Below are 18,868 nucleotides of genomic sequence, written 5' to 3' on the forward strand. Positions count from 1 at the left end.
CTTTTGGTGTTTTTTGCAATGATATTAGTGATCACTGTGCAGTTGTCTGTGTGAGAAATGATAAAACTCCTAGAACTTCACCGCGTTATATTTATAAAAGACTTTTTAAGCATTTTAATGATCAAGCTTTCCTACGCGATCTCTACAATAGTGATTTGGGTGCTGTTTCATGCATGCCAGATGCTACTCTGGCTTGGGATTATTTTAACTCGACATTCACATCCATATGTGATAAACACATTCCAATCAAAAGATTTAGGATAAGTGGTAAAGATAACCCTTGGTTCAATGACACTGTTTCTACCTTTATAAAACATAGGAATGCTGCTTGGGCTAAGGCAAAGAACTCAAACAATTCTTTAGACTGGATTTCCTATAAAGCATTATGAAATAAATGAACAAAATTAATCAAAAGTGCAAAACGTGATTATTATCTGTACAAAGTTTTGGAAATTAGTCAAGTCTACTTCAGTATCAAATCTGTCATTTCAATTTCCAGATGATCTTAAAGCTAATCATATTGTGGTTAAGGGCAAATAAGCTATTGCAGATACTCTTAATAGTTATTTTATTTCAGTTGGCTCCACTTCTGAGTCTATTAATTCGGGTGTTAATACTTATAAGGAAACTGCCGAACCTATCCAATACTGCCTTTCACAATCATTTAATTTTGTGCCTATTACTACTGCACAGGTTCACAAAGCTCTAATTAAATTAGATAAAAAAAAAAGGCAGGAATTGATCAAATTGAGCCCTATCTCCTAAAATTGGCAGCTGATTTCGTAGCAGAACCTATAGCCTCTTTATTTAACTTAAGTCTTGTCTCCAATACTATACCAAAAATGTGGAAATCGGCAATGGTTACTCCTTTATTAAAGGGCGGAGATCCTGAAGATCCAAACAATTATCGTCCTATATCTAGATTGCCAGTTTTAGCGAAAGTCTTCGAATCATTAATAAATGACCAATTAAAACAATATCTGTCAGCCAATAATATTCTTCACGATTATCAGTCTGGATTCAGAATAGGACATGGTTCCATTACTGCAGCCATGTTAGTGTCAAATGATATTATAACCTCTTTAGACAGCAAAAAGTCATGTGCTGCTTTATTTGTTGATCTATCAAAAGCCTTCGATTCTGTAGATCATAAATTATTGTTACAGAGACTCAGGTTTATAGGCCTTAGTGAAGCAGCTTTAAATTGGTTCGAAAATTATCTTTCAGATCGCACTCAATGTGTGTCCGTGGAAAACTACAATTCACCATTCCTACAAGTTAATACTGGGGTTCCTCAAGGATCCGTTTTAGCCCCTCTTTTATTTTCTATTTATATCAACGATCTTGGTCATGGAATAGATTCTGCTAAATTACACTTGTATGCAGACGATACAATTATTTATACAACAGCATCTTCTTTAAATCAAGCAATGAAGCAACTACAGAACGCTTTTCAAGTACTGCAGCACTCATTGACGCAGTTAAAATTGGTTTTAAATTCAAAAAAGACAAAATACATGATTTTTAGTCGGGGTAGCTCTAAAGTAACCGCCATTTCAATTACAACTTCAAATGATATACCATTAGAGTTCTTATAAATATTTATAAATATATAAGAGTGAGTTCTTATAAATATTTAGGTATATGGATGGACGAAAGATTAGCATTTGATGTACATATTGATAATTTGTTGAAGAAGATTAGGCCAAAATTAGGTTTCTTTTATCATTTAAAAAATTGTTTCCCTTATGAGACCCGAATGAAAATAGTAGACAGTGCTTTTTTATCTATAATTGATTATGGTGATCTTCTATATATGCATGCAGCTACATCTCTACTTAGAAAACTAGATTCTGTGTATCATGCAGCTTTGCGTTTTGTTTCCGGTGCAGAGTCACGAACGCATCATTGTATTTTATATGATTCTTTATCTTGGTCATCTTTATATCAAAGGAGAAAGCTACACATGTAATTATTTATCGCAAAAGCTCTTTTAGGTAAATGACCCTTTTATATATCAAATCTTTTAATTTATTATACAAATAATTATCGTACTAGGTCAGGTTCCCACATTCGGCTAAAAGTCCCAAGGGTATTGTCAGAATTTGGCAAAGGTGCATTTTCTTTTTATGCTCCTTGGGCTTGGAATGAATTGCAAAATGTTCTTAATCTAGACGCACTTCCAACCTTAAGCACTTTTAAACGTCTTATGCAAAATGTTTTACAGGACACTTGTTATTGTTTTAGTTGATTTGCTTTTACCTAGCTTTTGATTGTTGTAAATTGTGGTGTTGTCTTATCGTTATTCTTTTGTGTGAAACTCTATGTGCCGCTATCTTGACCAGGTCTCACTGGAAGAAGAGATAATAATATCTCAATGTGATTCTCCTGGTTAAACAAAGGAAATAATAATTATTATTTTTGGGGTCTGGTTTGATGACACCAGTGTAACACAGTGTTGCACAATTCCAGTTTGCTTCAAGCTTTATTTTAGTTAAAATAATATATATATATATATATATATATAATGAGAATTGTATTAAATTACAAAAAAAGTAGTAAATAAGGTCAATTTTGATTCCATGGAATCAATGGATTTCATGAGTGATTATTTTAACTAAAATAAAGTTTGAAGCAAATTGTTATACATACAGTCTTCTATACAGAGATTTTATGTATAGCATCATGCATAAAATGTACAAAACAAATTGCATGCATAAAAATATATGACCTTAACCAGCTCAAGATAAAACAGCCATCAAAGATTAATATTCTACTAATCATTCATGCAGCTATAGAGCTTAAATCAACCTCTTATGCAACACAATAACACCAATCCCTCTCTGACTACAAATTCCTATGAAACACTAGGAGGTTTAAGGAAGGTGAAATCTGAATGTAAACAGACTGTCTTTCTTCGTAATTTGCAGAACAAAGTGGTTGTTCCAGGACACATTAGCTCAAAATGTGACTTGACAAAATGACACATGAAGTAAAGGCATTACATTGCCGCTCGAAAGCTCTAACAATTGCATTTTGCATAAACATTCTAACATCTGTGAGCTACATGACATCACCTAATCTGTCTTATTTATATATTTCTATAGCTTGATGTCTTTAGAGGCACTGGAACTTAAAACTAAACATCTGGTGCGAATTCCAACAGGAAAATAAGACAACGCTGTGGCATATAGTTAGACAAGACAAATTGAGTTTCATGACATCTCATTTCAAATCAAAATAGTGCAAATTTAAAATGCAATAGTTGTTTCTCATATATATATATATATATATATATATATATATATATATATGTGTGTGTGTGTGTGTGTGTGTGTGTGTGTGTGTGTACCAAATGTCCCCACAAGGATAGTAAAACCTGAGATCACCTACATTGTGGGGACCAGCCAGCTTTTTTTTTTTTTTTTTACTGTTTTTTTTTTTTTTTTGTGAATGTTTTTTTTGTGAACGTTTGATTTGGCTGGAACTGAGCACCAGGTCTGGGTAATGTTTACGAGAGGCCGAATTTCAGCATTTTAGGAATTAGTATGCTTACTCAGAGATACAATCGCTGCACACCAACCGAAACAAGAACTTTTTTTTTTTTTTTTTTTTTTTGCATGAGTGGTTACATGTGGAGGTCATCATGGGCATTTAAAGTGTTAACATTATTTCAGTTAGCTGAGTGATCTAACATGACTTTCACAGAATGCTGACAGAAGACTATCTAAGGATTCACTGGGGAACGAGTAACAACAACAGTAAATTATTCAAGGTGTTTGTCACACATGGGTCAGTTGGGATTTTATTATTTACCGCAGGTCTATACCTATCAGAAGATTCTTGACATTGACCTGTAGGTCTTCATTTAGATATTATTATGGTTTAAATGCCTGAAAAGTAAAAAAAAAAAAAAAAAAAAAAAAAACGTCCTATTCATAAATTTCTACAAAAGTCCTTGTGGCTTCAATGAAGTTACAACTAACATATACATGTGTTAAATGCATTAAAACACAGAATTAGGTTTCATCTAATAAATTAGCTTATTTCAATTAGTGGTCATAATCTGCAATTAACCTGAAGGTCAGTTCCGCACATACCTAAAAGCCGTAATTATTTTCAAACCGGATTATTTTCGCGTGTATTTAATTACACTGATTACCCTTGAAATGTCAGAGTCGAGTCACACTATCTGCAGTCGTGTTAGGCTAATAAAACTACAAATACAAAGAAAGGTGTCACAGATATCACATCATCAGGTGGTCTGCCCATGTAACATTTTACACTATTTTTTTCTTTTTCTTTTTTTATACCAGATTTTGTGTACATTTTTTTAAAATTTATTTACAACTAGCCTATACTTGAAATTAATTGGTAACCTAAATTCATACAGAATGATACAACCTGAATACACAATGAAACCATGCCCACCACATTACACTGGTAATATCCTCAGATACAGTACAGCATATATTACTATACTCTGATGCAGAGATTTTTCTTCTTTTTACTGTTGAGCGGTTGAATTAAAACATATTAGCTCTGCACATTTCACATCAAGGATTTCTTTGAGCAAGGGAATGGGCACTAGCAGAGTAGTCCTCTCGCATCCTTCTCACTTTTATTTTGGGACATAATGGTGAGATAACACTTCTCTTCTAAATCAAGCATTGGTGCCTCCATTCCAGCTAATTCTTTACCCAGCTCTAGTGGGTTAAAGTGCTTTGATTGATACATTGGGATAATGTCTATCCCTTTTCCTGCTCAAAAGCAAAATGTTTCGAAGGGAACAAGATCAGTTGTTACTGCTTCCATTAGATGTCACTGTAAATCACCGTGAATCAACCGAATCATCAACCTCTTGGTTCCAGGGAGGTCTATAATGCCTGGAAAAAGCCATCCATTTGTGTAAATGCACGTGACTAAACTCTCCTGAGCCACAGGAAAATGTCAGGACAATGGTGATTGGCTGATGGCACCACAAGAATGTCTCAAATGTCCCAACAAACCCTGACCCCTTGCCACCATCCAACCCAAGAAACCGGTATGTAGCATATGTAGAATAGTGTAAAAAATAGTGGGTATAAAATGAAGGAATTGCACATTGAAAATGGTCATTAAGCTGAAGAAATTGCGGACCAGCAGACTCAGCACTGAGCTGTTCCTCTATCTTCTCAGCTTCACTCCTCATTAGAGAGTGTCAATACAATCGACGGGGAGGAGATGTGATATGACTTATGACTTCATCCTTGTCATCTAGCCATTCCCGCTCAAATCTTGACATTTCCAAGTGGTTATCTGCCCATTAGTCTGTGTTTGCATGATAGTAAAGGGAGCTGGCGTTTGATGGTCTGTACGCCACATTTATTCTGGTGTGAGTGTCGGGCTATCTGATTTATGTGCTATTGCTGTGCCATGATTCAGCATATGGTATATACAGAGACAAAGAGATTAATGATCCCTGTGGCCGCAGATGAGACAAAATGACTTAAAAGAGAACAGAGGAGGAAGAGAAACTGTCAAGTGTCCTTCCCCCTGTATATGGTGGGAGGCAGAACCTCACTATGAGCATGATGGGTAAAGTCAGTATAATTCATTAATGCTTGGAGTGCTCATTACTGTCTTTTCACACTTTGAGAGACTCATTACCTGCATAATAGAAGACTCCGTATAACACTGAGACCATTCCTCACTGAAAATTAATCATTCCATCCCAGACAAAAAAGGGAATTCTTTCGTTAAATATTAAGGAACTCCAGTACCAGTACCACGAATTCTATTCTAATTTCCATCCCAGTCGGCCTTGGAGATACAGAAGTAAGACCGTAGCTCAGTTTCAAAATCTAGTGAGCAGCCAGATGCCACAACAAGGAGCTGAAACGGAATTTAAGATGGCAGATGACCGAAAATGTGGATTATATATTATATTACATAATTATAATAATATAGAATATTGTATTTGGTCCCACTTTAAATTAACTTTCTTTATCTACTATGTAGTAACATTTAAATGAATAATTTAATACAATGCAATTATTGTATACATACACGTTTTTACATTGATTGTAATTACAGCTGTAATTAATTTCTGTAAAACTTACACTGTTGACCCTTCCCTTATACCTTAATTCACCCTTAAACCTAACCATACCACCAAACCTGTCCCTAACCTTACCCGTATCCCACATCAATAGCAGCAGAAGTGTTTTGCAGTACAACATGAACACAATAAGTACATTGCACCTATATATCTTTTGATGTAAGTAATTAGTTAAAATCTGACCTTATATTATTAAAATAATAATAGTTGTACTTTACAGTACATGCACTTACGTGGACTTACAGTGTAAGAAAGTACTGGGTGATATAAGGTAACTACATGGGTTAAGGTTAGGTTTAGGGGTAAGTTCAGGGTTAGTACCAGTTATCACCCAGTTATTGCAATTAGTATATAGTATGCACATGGGGAACAGGACTGTAAAATAAAGTGCAACTATAATAATTATAATAAAAGGTAAAGTTATAAACTAAATCATTAAAAAAAAAGAATTCAGGATCAATAAAATAGTTCAGTGTAATTAAATAAGACTAGCCTATTCCAACAGATTATATTGTCAGGTTAGCTTATCAACATGCTAGCACCACACTCCATTTAAATCAAATGTGAGGCACATTTCCTGTGTGCTTTGCAAGATTTCTGCTATTTTATAATGCATGGAGTTTCTGCTCATGTAGAGCATTCCAAATCGGTCACTTACAATGTCCCATTTCAGTTAGGATGCAGTAGACAGTTGACAGCCTCACTAGGTTTCAGTACAGAGCTCCAGTAAGTATCTCCAGTAAGAGAGGGGGAAAAGACTCAATGTCATTGTGCATGTGATTCTACACTGTCTGACAGTAAACAAACTTAAACAAAATAAGTATTTGGTACTCACAGTTGACTGTGACTCTCACGGTCTTAGTGTCAGGTGAAGCAATGTCGTTTTCGGCGCCGCACTCATAGTCCCCTGCTTGATCCCGAGTGATGCCTGTGATATTTAAATACTCCCCACTTTCGTACTTCCTGGCTGTGAACATAAGAAAATAAACAAGCACAATCCTTCAGAAGAGATCTTCCACAACCAAGTACTAATTCATGGCTAAATGCTTAAAGGTACAGTACAAACAACAGTAAAAGAAACCCAAGTGCACCCAGAAAACGAAAAAAAGAAAAGAAAAAAAAGGTACATAATTGCTTTGTTGGCAAGACATCCAGTGGGAAGCATCTCCCCAATGAGCCGTATTCACACAGGGAGGAATATTATTGGTGTCAAATACTGTGAGGAAATCAGAACTGTGCCAATATGACAAATATGACTTGAGGTCCTTGAGTAATGAGAGGCAATAAAGCACAGCATGAGGCGGCCATGCTTCTATTGGACTAAAAACCTCCCAGGGTTCCCCAGACCAGGATCCAACCTTATTGTAATATTCCTCAGTGAAACCTATTTATACCCTACTTTACAGTGAGGTGAATCTGTCTCATGGCACAGAGAGGTAAATCCTGCACTGGCATATGGAAGAGGAGCCTTTGACTCAGCAAAAAACCCACAGAATAAAAAAAAGCAAGGAGAGCGATGCAAAAAAAAAAAAGAGAGAGAATTGCGAGGCTTTGGGAGGGATGTGTTTTTACCAAGTGCTTCGTAAAGCATCAAAGTGATTCAAGATCTGACATCAAAAAGCTTTAAAGGGATAGTTCATACAAACATGAAAACTTTGTCATCATTTACTCACCCTCATATTGTTCCAAACCTGTCCTGTATAGTGTTTTTGTCGCTCTTTTCCATACAATTAAAATGAATAGGGATCAGAGTTTTCAAGTTCCAAAAAGGACACAAAAGAAGGTATAAAAACAAGCATGTTAAAATGGTTCATGCACTAGCCGTAAGATTGCTCTGCAGTGTTTTCCACAGGATTTTGTGAAACTATGGTGGGCCTCTGGCCGTTTAGAAAGGTTTTGAATGTTTCAAAGTCTGTTTCAAAGAATATTTCTTCACTTCTTCACTTCAATTGTGATCCTCCTTAAAAAAAATTGTATCTATGAACAATTTCAGTCAGAATTTAAGCCCCATCATAGCACAGAAACTGCACTTGTTAAAATTACAAAATACTTGCTTCTAGCCTTTGACCAAGGCTTCATCTCAATACTAGTTTTACTTGATCTTAGTGCTGCGTTCAACACTATAGTATACTCTTAGATCGATTGCAAAATTACACTGTATTCAGGGATAGGCATTAAGGTGGTTTAGATCGTACCTACCTAGGTTACCATTTTGTTTATTTAAAGGTCCCGTTGCATGCGATTCCATGTTTCAAAGTTTAGTTAGTGTGTAATGTTGTTGTTAGAGTATAAATAATATCTGTAAAATTATAACGCTCAAAGTTCAATGCCAAGCGAGATATTTTATTTAACAGAAGTTGACTACAAAAAACGCCTGGATTGGACTACACCCCTCTACATCCTGCTTTAGTGACATCACCAGAACCGTGTTTAGACTAAACTCCGCCCACAGGAACACAGGCGTATTGATGGCGAAATGTCAACAGACGTGGTTGATGTTTATCTATAATCGGATACCGCAAAAGTTTAATTCGAAGTTGTTAGTTTGCTCTGTCCATTTCACCACGGACTGTTTTTCTAACCTGGGATAATATCAAGCAGGCTTCTCTCAGCGTTTCATACTGACGAAGGGGGCAATTTCAACTATATTCCAGCGAGCGGTAAGTACAAGTAGTGATTTAATATGGAAGTAGCGATCAACTTCACATCGTTTCTCTTAGTAGGATGAAAATAATCTTACTTAAACTGATTAATATACAGAAAGCGATCACAGAACAATCCCTTTCCAATCGGCCAAGCTGTGACACACAGCGCGAGTTTATATGGACACTTGCCAAAACTCGTTATGAAATCAATGACGCTGTTACACTGCACAACGAAGCTCTTACTGTATTTATATACCTCATGTTTGCATTGGTGAAAGCATTAGTGAGAGTGCAGAAACTGCGTTGCAATGATAAGATCTTTCACGCGATCAACAGGCTGTCATCTGCTCAATGCTCATCATCACTGCAATTTTCTATGTGATTGAAATAGATCTAAATACTTAAAAAACTTCTCACGATTCATTAATCCCGATAGCTGTAATAGTAAAAACGTATAATAGCTGTAATAGTAAAAGTTTTCCAGATAGTTCAACATGTAATGCCAGATATTTCATATGCAAGCATTTCAGCCAATCACAGCAGTGGGCGTTTACACTGAAGTCTCACAGCAGACACGCCCCTTCAAACAGAGCGTTCAAATCAGAGGATGAAATCAGGCTAGGAAATATGCCTTTTATTTCTAAATTATAACAATTTTTGATCTAAAAAACATACTAACATTATAAGGGCACCCCTGGAAACATGATAAAATAATAAAAATAATCCATGGAATGGGACCTTTAAATGTGGAATTATTCAAGTTAACATCAGTAATTTTCAGAGTTCCACAAGGGTCTGTTTTTGGCCCTCTGCTATTTCCAATAAACATGCTGCCCCTTGGTAATTTCCACTGTTATACCGAGGATTCTCAATCATTTATTTAATCACAACCAGATGAAATCCCTAAATGATCAAAGTCGACAATGTGACTAAAGATTCAAAATAACACATTCAGGTGTCAGAATAAAAATATTGGATGACCAGTAATGTTCTTTTATTAAATTCGGATAAGACTGAGGTATTACTTACTGGACCAAGAATCTGTACACACAATCTCTTAGATTACAATTTGCATCTAGAAGAATGTACTGTTACTTCATCCACTACAGTTAAATACCTGGCTGTTATATTAGACAGCAACTTCATATTCAAATCATACTTCATATGTTACAAAAACAGCCTTTTTCCACCTCAGAAACATCACTGAGCTACGGAACATAGAAATAGAAACACTCCCAGTTTAAATCTAGATTAAAGACAAATGACTTTAGCCAAGCATTCGCATTACCTTGCACTCCAGTTATATCAGATCAAATGTGCATGACTATCTATTGCTTGTAATGTTACCTACAGCAGCTACTCTAATTATTTTCCATTTGCTTTTCTGTTTCTACCTCAGGATGCCCATCTATTATGCCAGCTCCAGTTTGGATCCAGCCTCTTACAAAGATTTCAGATGACCCAACACTTGTGAAGAGATGACACCAACTCTGAATAAACATACACAACAACTGCCAAATGTTCTATATATCGTAATCATTATGATCAATTTGATTGTCTAGCAGATGCTTTGCCAAAGCAATGGCATAAAAACATTTTTATGTTATTATGAGAAGTTTAAAAATATTTTAATAATTAATGGGAAACAATGTTTTTAATGACAAATATATGATAGCCTAGATATTTAGGTTAGTTGGGGTTAGTTAATTTAACAGAAAATCAGTCAAGAAAGAATCATTCAGATCAGTTTTGTAAACTGGATCACTGATTCACTGAAAGGATCTGACTGAAAACAGTCAGATGTTTTTTAACAAATCAGACATTACTTCTCTCATAAACTTACATTTCGAACTGCTCCTCACAAAACATTATTCTGACTAGCTGGTACAACACCAATAGAAATACAAGAGCTCCAAGACCAAATTATTCATTCCTTGTGTAATTTGCATAAATATTTGTGTGTTGCATAAAAACAATTACATCTGTATAGTAGGTAACAAACTGAAAAATTGAACAAAATAGTTTGCTTTGGGGTTATCAAGAAACTGACAAAGACGTGTATCTGAGCTGACAAGGTGCTATTTGGCTCCCAATGCTTTACAAATGAATAGGGGCAAAGACTGTAAAATAGGATAAATTGTATCAAACGTATTCATGCAAAAACAACCCATATTCAGATGTACAAAGATGAAAAGAAAAATAGTAAATCAGAGGAAGTAAACATTATAGTATGAGATTGCTCACCCAAAACTTAAGGAATGTTTATTTCTTTTACCATAAAAACTACATGTTGTTTAGCATGACATCTAACAGCCTTTCACCACGCACAAATTAAAGATTTAAGCCAAGCAGGACATAATGCATGATTTTCAAAGAAAGTATTCGGTATGTAAAATGTTTAAAAGATTAACTAAATCCATCTGTTATTGTTAACTAAAACTATTTAAAATTGTTTTCATTAACTGAAATAAGTCTTAAATAAAATAAAATATAAGATGAAAATTACAACTGTTGCCTTGGCAACTAACTGAAAATAAGCTTAAAGGGTTAGTTCACCCAAAAATGCAAATTCTGTCAGTAATTACTCACCCTCATGTTGTTCCAACCCCGTAAGACTTTCGTTCATCTTCGGAACACAAATTAAGATATTTTTGATGAAATCTGAGAGCTGTCTCACTCCTCCACAGGCTTATGGACACTATAACTTGCTGGCCCAGAAAATGTATTAAAGACATTGTTAATATTAGTCCAAGTGACTCCAGTGGCTCAATTTTAAGTTTATAAAGCGACGAGAATACTTTTTGTGCGCAAAAACAAACAAAAATAACGACTTTATTCCACTTTTCATTTCCTTCTCTCTGGGCCTCGAGTCTTTTCACGTAGTGTAATAGCGTAGCGCGTCTGTGTTGCACGTCACCACGTAGGCTCACTATTGGGCGACGCTGATCATGTGTGTGATCACTTGGACTATATTAACAATGTCTTTAATACATTTTCTGGGCCAGCAAGTTATAGTGTCCATAAGCCTGTGGAGGAGTGATCCAGCACTCAAGATTTCATCAAAAATATCTTAATTTGTGTTCCGAAGATGAACGAAGGTCTTACGGGGTTGGAACAACATGAGGGTGAGTAATTACTGACAGAATTTTCATTTTTGGGTGAACTAACCCTTTAAGTTGAAGTACTAATATTACTACAATAAAATAAACTTAAGCTAAATAAATGTTATGTGACATAAAATTACTAAAATGTAAACTAAAATAAAATAAAAAATAATATACAAAAAGTATTCTCGTCACTTCATAACATTACGTTTGAATTACTGTAGTCAAATGGACTATTTTAACAATGTCTTTATTTACCTTTTTGGGCTTTGAAAGTGGTTATAACGTTGCAGTCTATGGGGGGTCAGAAAGCGCTCGGATTTCATCAAAAATATCTTCATTTGTGTTCTGAAGATGAATAAAGGTCTTACGGGTATGGAACGACATAAGGGTGAGTCATTTATGACAAAAAAAATGTTTTGGGTGAACTAACCCTTTAATATTAAAAAGTTGGTAATATGAAAATAATTTACGTTTTAGTCCTGTAAATACATCAATATTGTACATTTCAGTGTCTATGGAAATGCAAGTAAATGTATGTGTCGTACGCGTAACGTAAAATACATTCAAATACTCAATAGATCTCAATAACAGCAGTGACAATCATCACATTATTAAAACAACTGTTCTCAGGTAAGAGGCGAACTTACAAAATGAACAAACATTGACTACAACCTACCATATTTCTTCCTCCAGCTAAAAACCAGAGGGATCATTATCAGTGATTAACTCACTCCATAATTCCCTTAGTTCAGTGATTTATTTTCTTTTTCCTAACAGAGACTTCACAATGAACTATCATTTATCTTACTGATTACACCAAAAGAGGAAATTACCAAGGTTTAGTGACATTTAATAAAGAATGGATCCTTTGTGAAATCAACCTTTGATGCATCAACCAACTTGTTTGCTATACTACATAAAAACACACACACTGGAGCATTTTAAAGGCTCAAGGGACACTGATTATGTGCCAGAAACGTATTCAAATGTAAACTTGCCCCTTATCATCTGCAATCTCGGCTGGCTGCCGAATTGTGCATGTTGAGAGTTATTTGAAAAGCTCAAGAGAGACTCGTCGTATAGCCTCTGGGAAATGTCACTCCAGCCAAATTAGCCAAATCATAGCAAGGTTAATCTAGGATTCCACATTGCTCTGTGTTAAGTGCAGTCACAGTAAGCACTTTCCCACATTGTGTGGAGAGCACAAAGTACATTTCCTTAAGGTCTGCCTGCTGCTGATATGATGAGCGCTGGTGAAGAATACATTATGGGCTAAGGTGGCAGTTCTCTGTACATCCCTTCCCTTAACCTGTGAGAGAACACTGCGGCAGCCCAAATGTTGCATTATGAGAGTCTTCCCCCAGGCATTCATTGAGTTGTCAGCAATGAACCATCAACCATCATTCAACCGCCACACATACTCGCTCTCTGGCTCTCTCACACACAAAACGCACATGCACATGAACCGCCTCCACTTTTCCATTCCCCGTATCTCACTTTAACCCTGATAGCCTCCTCATTGTCCCAAAGTGCCCCAAAACAATTGCTGAATATCGGTCCGAGCATTTTTTAAGAGCTGGTCTTTGTATTGAAACCATTTGGCGATGTTTAGACAGACTGTCAGTGCCGAGTACAGAGCTATTGTTCGGGAAACAATAAACCAGAGTAAAGACAATTTTTGGAGGCTGAGGCACGAACAAAGGATTGACAAAAGGACAATTGAACGCTTCACTGTAGCCTTATCATATGAGAAAAAAAATAAAATCTGAAGTGTTATAGTCAGCTATTTGAAAGGTCAGAGTTCCTTATATCCCGAGGCCTTAAATCACAATGGAAAAAGCTTATGAAAGCATGTTTGGGATCAAGCGTGCTGGGCCAGGCTGTACGAAGAGCATGAGGCCACCCTGCAGCCTCAATACGCCCCTATATAGGGCTCACTTTCATCATCTAGCATACAGCATTTGAAATCATGTCTATAAGGCAATTTTCAATGCCCTGAGTACTGAAAGTATTAAAATACAGAGTGTGATTTAAAGCTTAGACAAGGAAGTGCTCATTTAAAGTTCTTCAGTAATCATTCAAAATCTGCAGCGCTGGAGAGAGTGTGCTGCATACTTGAAAGCCAGTCCAACATGATTGCAAGTGTTTGCGTGTAGTGTGGTTCTAGTTTTAGTAACTGAAGTGCAAGTTATTTACAGCATCTAAAACATACACATTTTGCATATGAATAGCTTTAGAAATTGACAAATCTTTAAAAAAAAATCTTTGAATTCATGAAATTAATAGGTCGATTTTATTGTATTTAGCCTAATCAATGACATTAAATCATTTTTTTCAATAGCATCACATGTATTATGTAATCTATCGTTACAACAGTTTCATTCTGTTGTGTGTGTTTTATTCAAATGTTCCATTAATCAAAATATTTATACCATAGTAAAACGTAACTATACAAATATATTTATAATATTAAAACGATTCACACTGTAAAATTCTAACATTTCTAAATTTGTGCATATGTAAAGACATTCATATTTTAGATGATGTGAATACATCCATATTGTACGTTTTAGTCTAAAATCTACAAACGTTGTGAATACTTGAGCATAATAATGCACTCAGTCAACTACCATTTATAACAAATACTTCTTGTGGACCAAACCTTTGAATCAGATGGAAAGCTGTTCATCGTTATAAGTGAAAGGTCTTTAAGAGGTCTTCAACGCATAATGTCTTTAAAAGGTCTTTAAGAGTAATTAACTCTTAGGTTTATCAATGAAAAGACTATATGCCAAGCAATAATTAGAGGCACAGAAGTCAAAGGTCTGATGACACACACACAAAAACGAATGAGGCTAATTGCATTTAGCGTATTTCGGCAATTAAATCTAGTGGCTCAAGGTTGAAGGTTCAGCCTCCTGCAGCGTCATTCGAGAACTACTGGAAATCACAGCCCATGAGCTACTGTGATTACAGCTCTGCACTATTACTACAGTGCTGCCATATATGCATCAAATACTGTTATACTTGATGGTAGATACTGATATCAGTTTGAACATAATGTTGGCTTGTTCAAAGGAAAAATGTCTTCTTTAAGGCTGCCTTTAGCATTTTTGTAGCCTCGTACAACCATCAGTTTCATGCATATTTGTTTGAGCCGTTTAAATATTGTAAATTAATCTTTTTAGTAAATAACAACCTTCAGTGGCAGAAGTAGTAGTATTTTTAAAAAGTTTCTATTCTCACTGGCTCTCGCTCATTGTCATCCTCTCTTCCCACCCACACGTTAATTAGCCAGAAGAAGAATAGTTTAGACAAATGGCTTTCAGTCACATCTGAGCCAGACTGAATCTGTTGATCAAAAGTAAAAGTTCACCATATGCAGGACAGATGTCTGAGTATGGAGTTAAAGGGATAGTTCACCCAAAAATGAAAATTCTGTCATTATTTACTCACCCTCAAGTTGCTTCAAACCTGTATGAATTTCTTTCTTCTGCTGAACACAAAAGAAGATATTCTGAAGAATGTTGGTAACCAAACAGGCCCAAGGCCCTACTGACTTCCATAGTATGGAATAAATACTATGGAAGTCAATGGGGCCTATCAACTGTTTGGTTACTGACATTCTTCAAAATATCTTCTTTTGTGTTCAACAGAAGAAATAAATTAATAGAGGGTTGGAAAAACTTGAGGGTGAGTAAATTATGACAGAATTTCTATGTCTCAATAATTTGAAGTATCCTACCTTTGGTAAGAAGTGGGTTTCATGATTCTTTTGATCAGAATCTCAAAGAGCAGTTCAATCGCAAAATACACTGGAGAATGAAATGAATATGGCAGTCCAAAGATAAGTGTAGTCAACTTCAATAAAATTCACAACCACTCAAAAATACTGCTGTTGTACTGAATTTTCAATTTGCTTTGAAAATGTTCTAGAATTTCTGCTTTAACAGCTGAATACAAACTATAAAAGGTAAAGATGAGGTTGATGCTTCCTCAATATGGTGTTTACGCTACAGCAGAGTGATAACTAAGACATCTTTGTGAGAGCAACAGAAAAATGAAGCGATAATTGATTAAAAGCCTTTCCTAAACTCAATTATGGAGGCTTTAGAACAGAAACATGTTAGTTTCATCACCTTAATCTTCTGAGCCTCAAACTCCACCACATTGAACAACCGGGACAGACATTTCTACTCTGTTTTAAAGACGATGTGAAATTCTGTCTAACATATTAGGGTGTTTCACACTTAAACAGTTAACCCTAGGTCATTGTGAAACCTGGGTAAACGTAATCCTGGGTTATCTTGCTTCACGTTTCACACTGCTCATAATTTACCCGGGGTTAACAATTAATCCTGGGTATTCATAAATTGACGTTTCACAGTGGACATTCCTAAACCCCAGATTAACGTCCTTATTTACACATTTGCAGTGCCAGTGTCACAGATTTGATGAATGCTACACACAATATGTTTACATACAGGCTCTAGCATTGTGCATCCTCATATTATATATTGCTGACTGTGCTACCAAGTTTATCCTGAACAGGCTTTTCAAACTATAAAGGCAAGAATGAAATAGTGTCTTCCTCACTCCAGTTGTTACATTTTCTTGTCACCATTTGACATTTTTCTCCTCAAATGCTTAAACGACTGTTTATTCAACGTGCTGTGTTTCCGAGACTGTTCAAAGCACATGAATATGAGACACGCAATTCGTTGTCTGTTGCTAAGCATCTGGTGTACCATTCTAACACTACATCATTTCACACTATAGTTTAACACCACAATGCAGGGTTAACACCACAAAAGCGGTGCTATCCCTGCTAAACTCGATTCTAAATGACTAAGTCTGAAACTAGGTTTACAACAACGAGAACCTGGGGTTAAGCGCAGTGTGAAAAGCCCTATTGTGACATATTTTACAATAACTGCTTTGAACTCACCTGATGGGGTGATGTGTCTCCAAAAGATTTTGGGCTCTGGTTTCCCACTGGCTGTGCAGATGAGTGAAACATTGCTGCCTTCGTTTACTGTAATGTCCGATGAAATGTCATAGATTTTGGGAGGAACTGTGAAACAAAACAAACAGTTAGATAAACAAAGCTGCAAATGAGCTCAATGCCAAATGCCTGGATCTAGAATGTCAAGCATAAACAACAACAAGAGTCAATATAGCTGCAAGCAGCAATTATAGAGGTCCAAACACAATACCACTTTATCCAACAAGGTCATAGGTCTGTCATTCATATTTTAAAAGAATAACTGTTCTGCTCTAATCTTTTTGTTGGACATTGTTAACATTGTAATTATTGTTGATGGCTAAAAGTAGCCATATAGTTTAGAATAGATAAGCCTATTTAGTTTTGGAAGGGTCCCACCGCAGAATATGACCTCACACTTAGAAAGATGTTCTACGTACAGTATGTGTGTCAAATTCTGTGAAAATCTGTCATTTTAATTAAGGAGATACAACCATTTACATTAGACTACACCTGATATATCCATGATCACTCATTCATTTTGAATATCAACTTGTTTTTGATAATTATTGACATTGGGAGACCAGAAAATCATCTTCCATTTCGTTCTGACAGGGTGAAAATCCTAGGATTACTTCACATTTATAAAGCCTAAGGGTAATATATGATTTAAATAAATAATAAGGATATTCATAGTCCATGAGCCAAGAGATTGACAATAAAAAAAAAACGTTAAATAAAACTAAAAACTATTGCAACATCAGGTTAATTTATTCCCTATTTCTACTATCTACACTATAAAAAAATATTGTTGGTTTAACTTGTTGAGATTGTTTTTTTTTGGGGGGGGGGGGGGGGTTTACAGTGCAGTTACAGTGGGGTTTACAGTGCAGTGTTTTTTTTTATTGTTTGTTTTTTATGTTGTTCAGTATATTTCATTGTAAGGCAGAAAAAGTATACAGTAACAATGTATAGTAAAAAATAATAGAATTCTCAGAATTGTATGACTGGACCCCCAAAAATATAAGAAAGAAAAAATTAATTGGTATTGTCGAGCATTTTCGAATACAGCGTGTCTACAGATGTAAACAAGTTAAATGTAAGACTTTAAAGATCTTTTTATTACTTGTATGAAATTTAAGACTAAACCTGTGATGGAAATACACATTATATTCCATACGTATATGTAATATTTAATGTGTTCAATAAAACATCTGGGGTGCGTTTCCCGAAAGCATCGTTAGCCAACTATGGTCGCAAGTTCCATCGTTATCAGCATAGTTCAACGATTTGGTGTTTCCCGAAACCATCGTTCCAACGAACGTTCGCAAACAGCATCGCAAACTTGTGTGGTTGGAACGACAGCTCTCGAACAGTGGTTAGAAGCATAGTTTCTAGTTTACATGAGATGTAGACTGAATAAATCCTTATCTTTAGCAAAATAAGCAAGCTGACATTCAGTACAACCCGTGTTATTTATTTAGAATACATACAAATATAATTTACATATTTTAGTTTGTCAAGAGATTTAAAGCAACGTTTTTGAAGACTGCGCATGTGCGAACATGCTCTACTATGTAAGAACGAGAACAAATATTGAGTCTGGTAATAAAGCAAAATAACTGAGAAAAATTAGAAATGGTCTTCAGATGCCATGTCTGCCACAACTTATATGACAAAATCTAGCGTTAATTCGATCTCAAACAGATTAATTAAAATAAGTTATTAGTCCACCACGTGCGAGACGTCATAAACCAACGTGGTTCAACGATACTTTGCGACATACGGTTTCGGGAAACAGTCGTGACTAGCTAGTTGATTTCTCCAACGATGCATCGTACTATGGTAGTTAAGCAGCGAGCTATATAAACGCACCCCTGATTTGGAATTCTTCATGGAATCTTAGGTAACATTTTGGTGCTAAAATTAAAGTGATGGTTTTCTGGCAGATGAATAACTAAAAAGAAAAGTCTAGATGTAAATCTTTCTTTACCCTTAGTCCCTTAAACCTATTATCACACACGGCCTTCAC

General features: G+C 35.6%; 1 protein-coding gene across 1 annotated transcript in view; it reads right to left on the reverse strand.

Annotated features, from left to right (window-relative positions):
- negr1 (neuronal growth regulator 1) overlaps positions 1-18,868 on the reverse strand; it is a 153,798-nt gene that overhangs the window by 93,918 nt on the left and 41,012 nt on the right. The window contains exons 3-4 of the mRNA XM_079882816.1: positions 16,801-16,926; positions 6,936-7,067 (exon numbers count right to left, since the gene is read on the reverse strand). Of these exons, the coding sequence (XP_079738942.1) occupies positions 6,936-7,067; positions 16,801-16,926 (258 nt within the window). The remainder of the gene's footprint in view (positions 1-6,935; positions 7,068-16,800; positions 16,927-18,868) is intronic.

This window comes from Squalius cephalus (genome assembly GCF_949319135.1).
Source record: "Squalius cephalus genome assembly, chromosome: 10".
Classification (NCBI taxonomy): Eukaryota; Metazoa; Chordata; class Actinopteri; order Cypriniformes; family Leuciscidae; genus Squalius; species Squalius cephalus.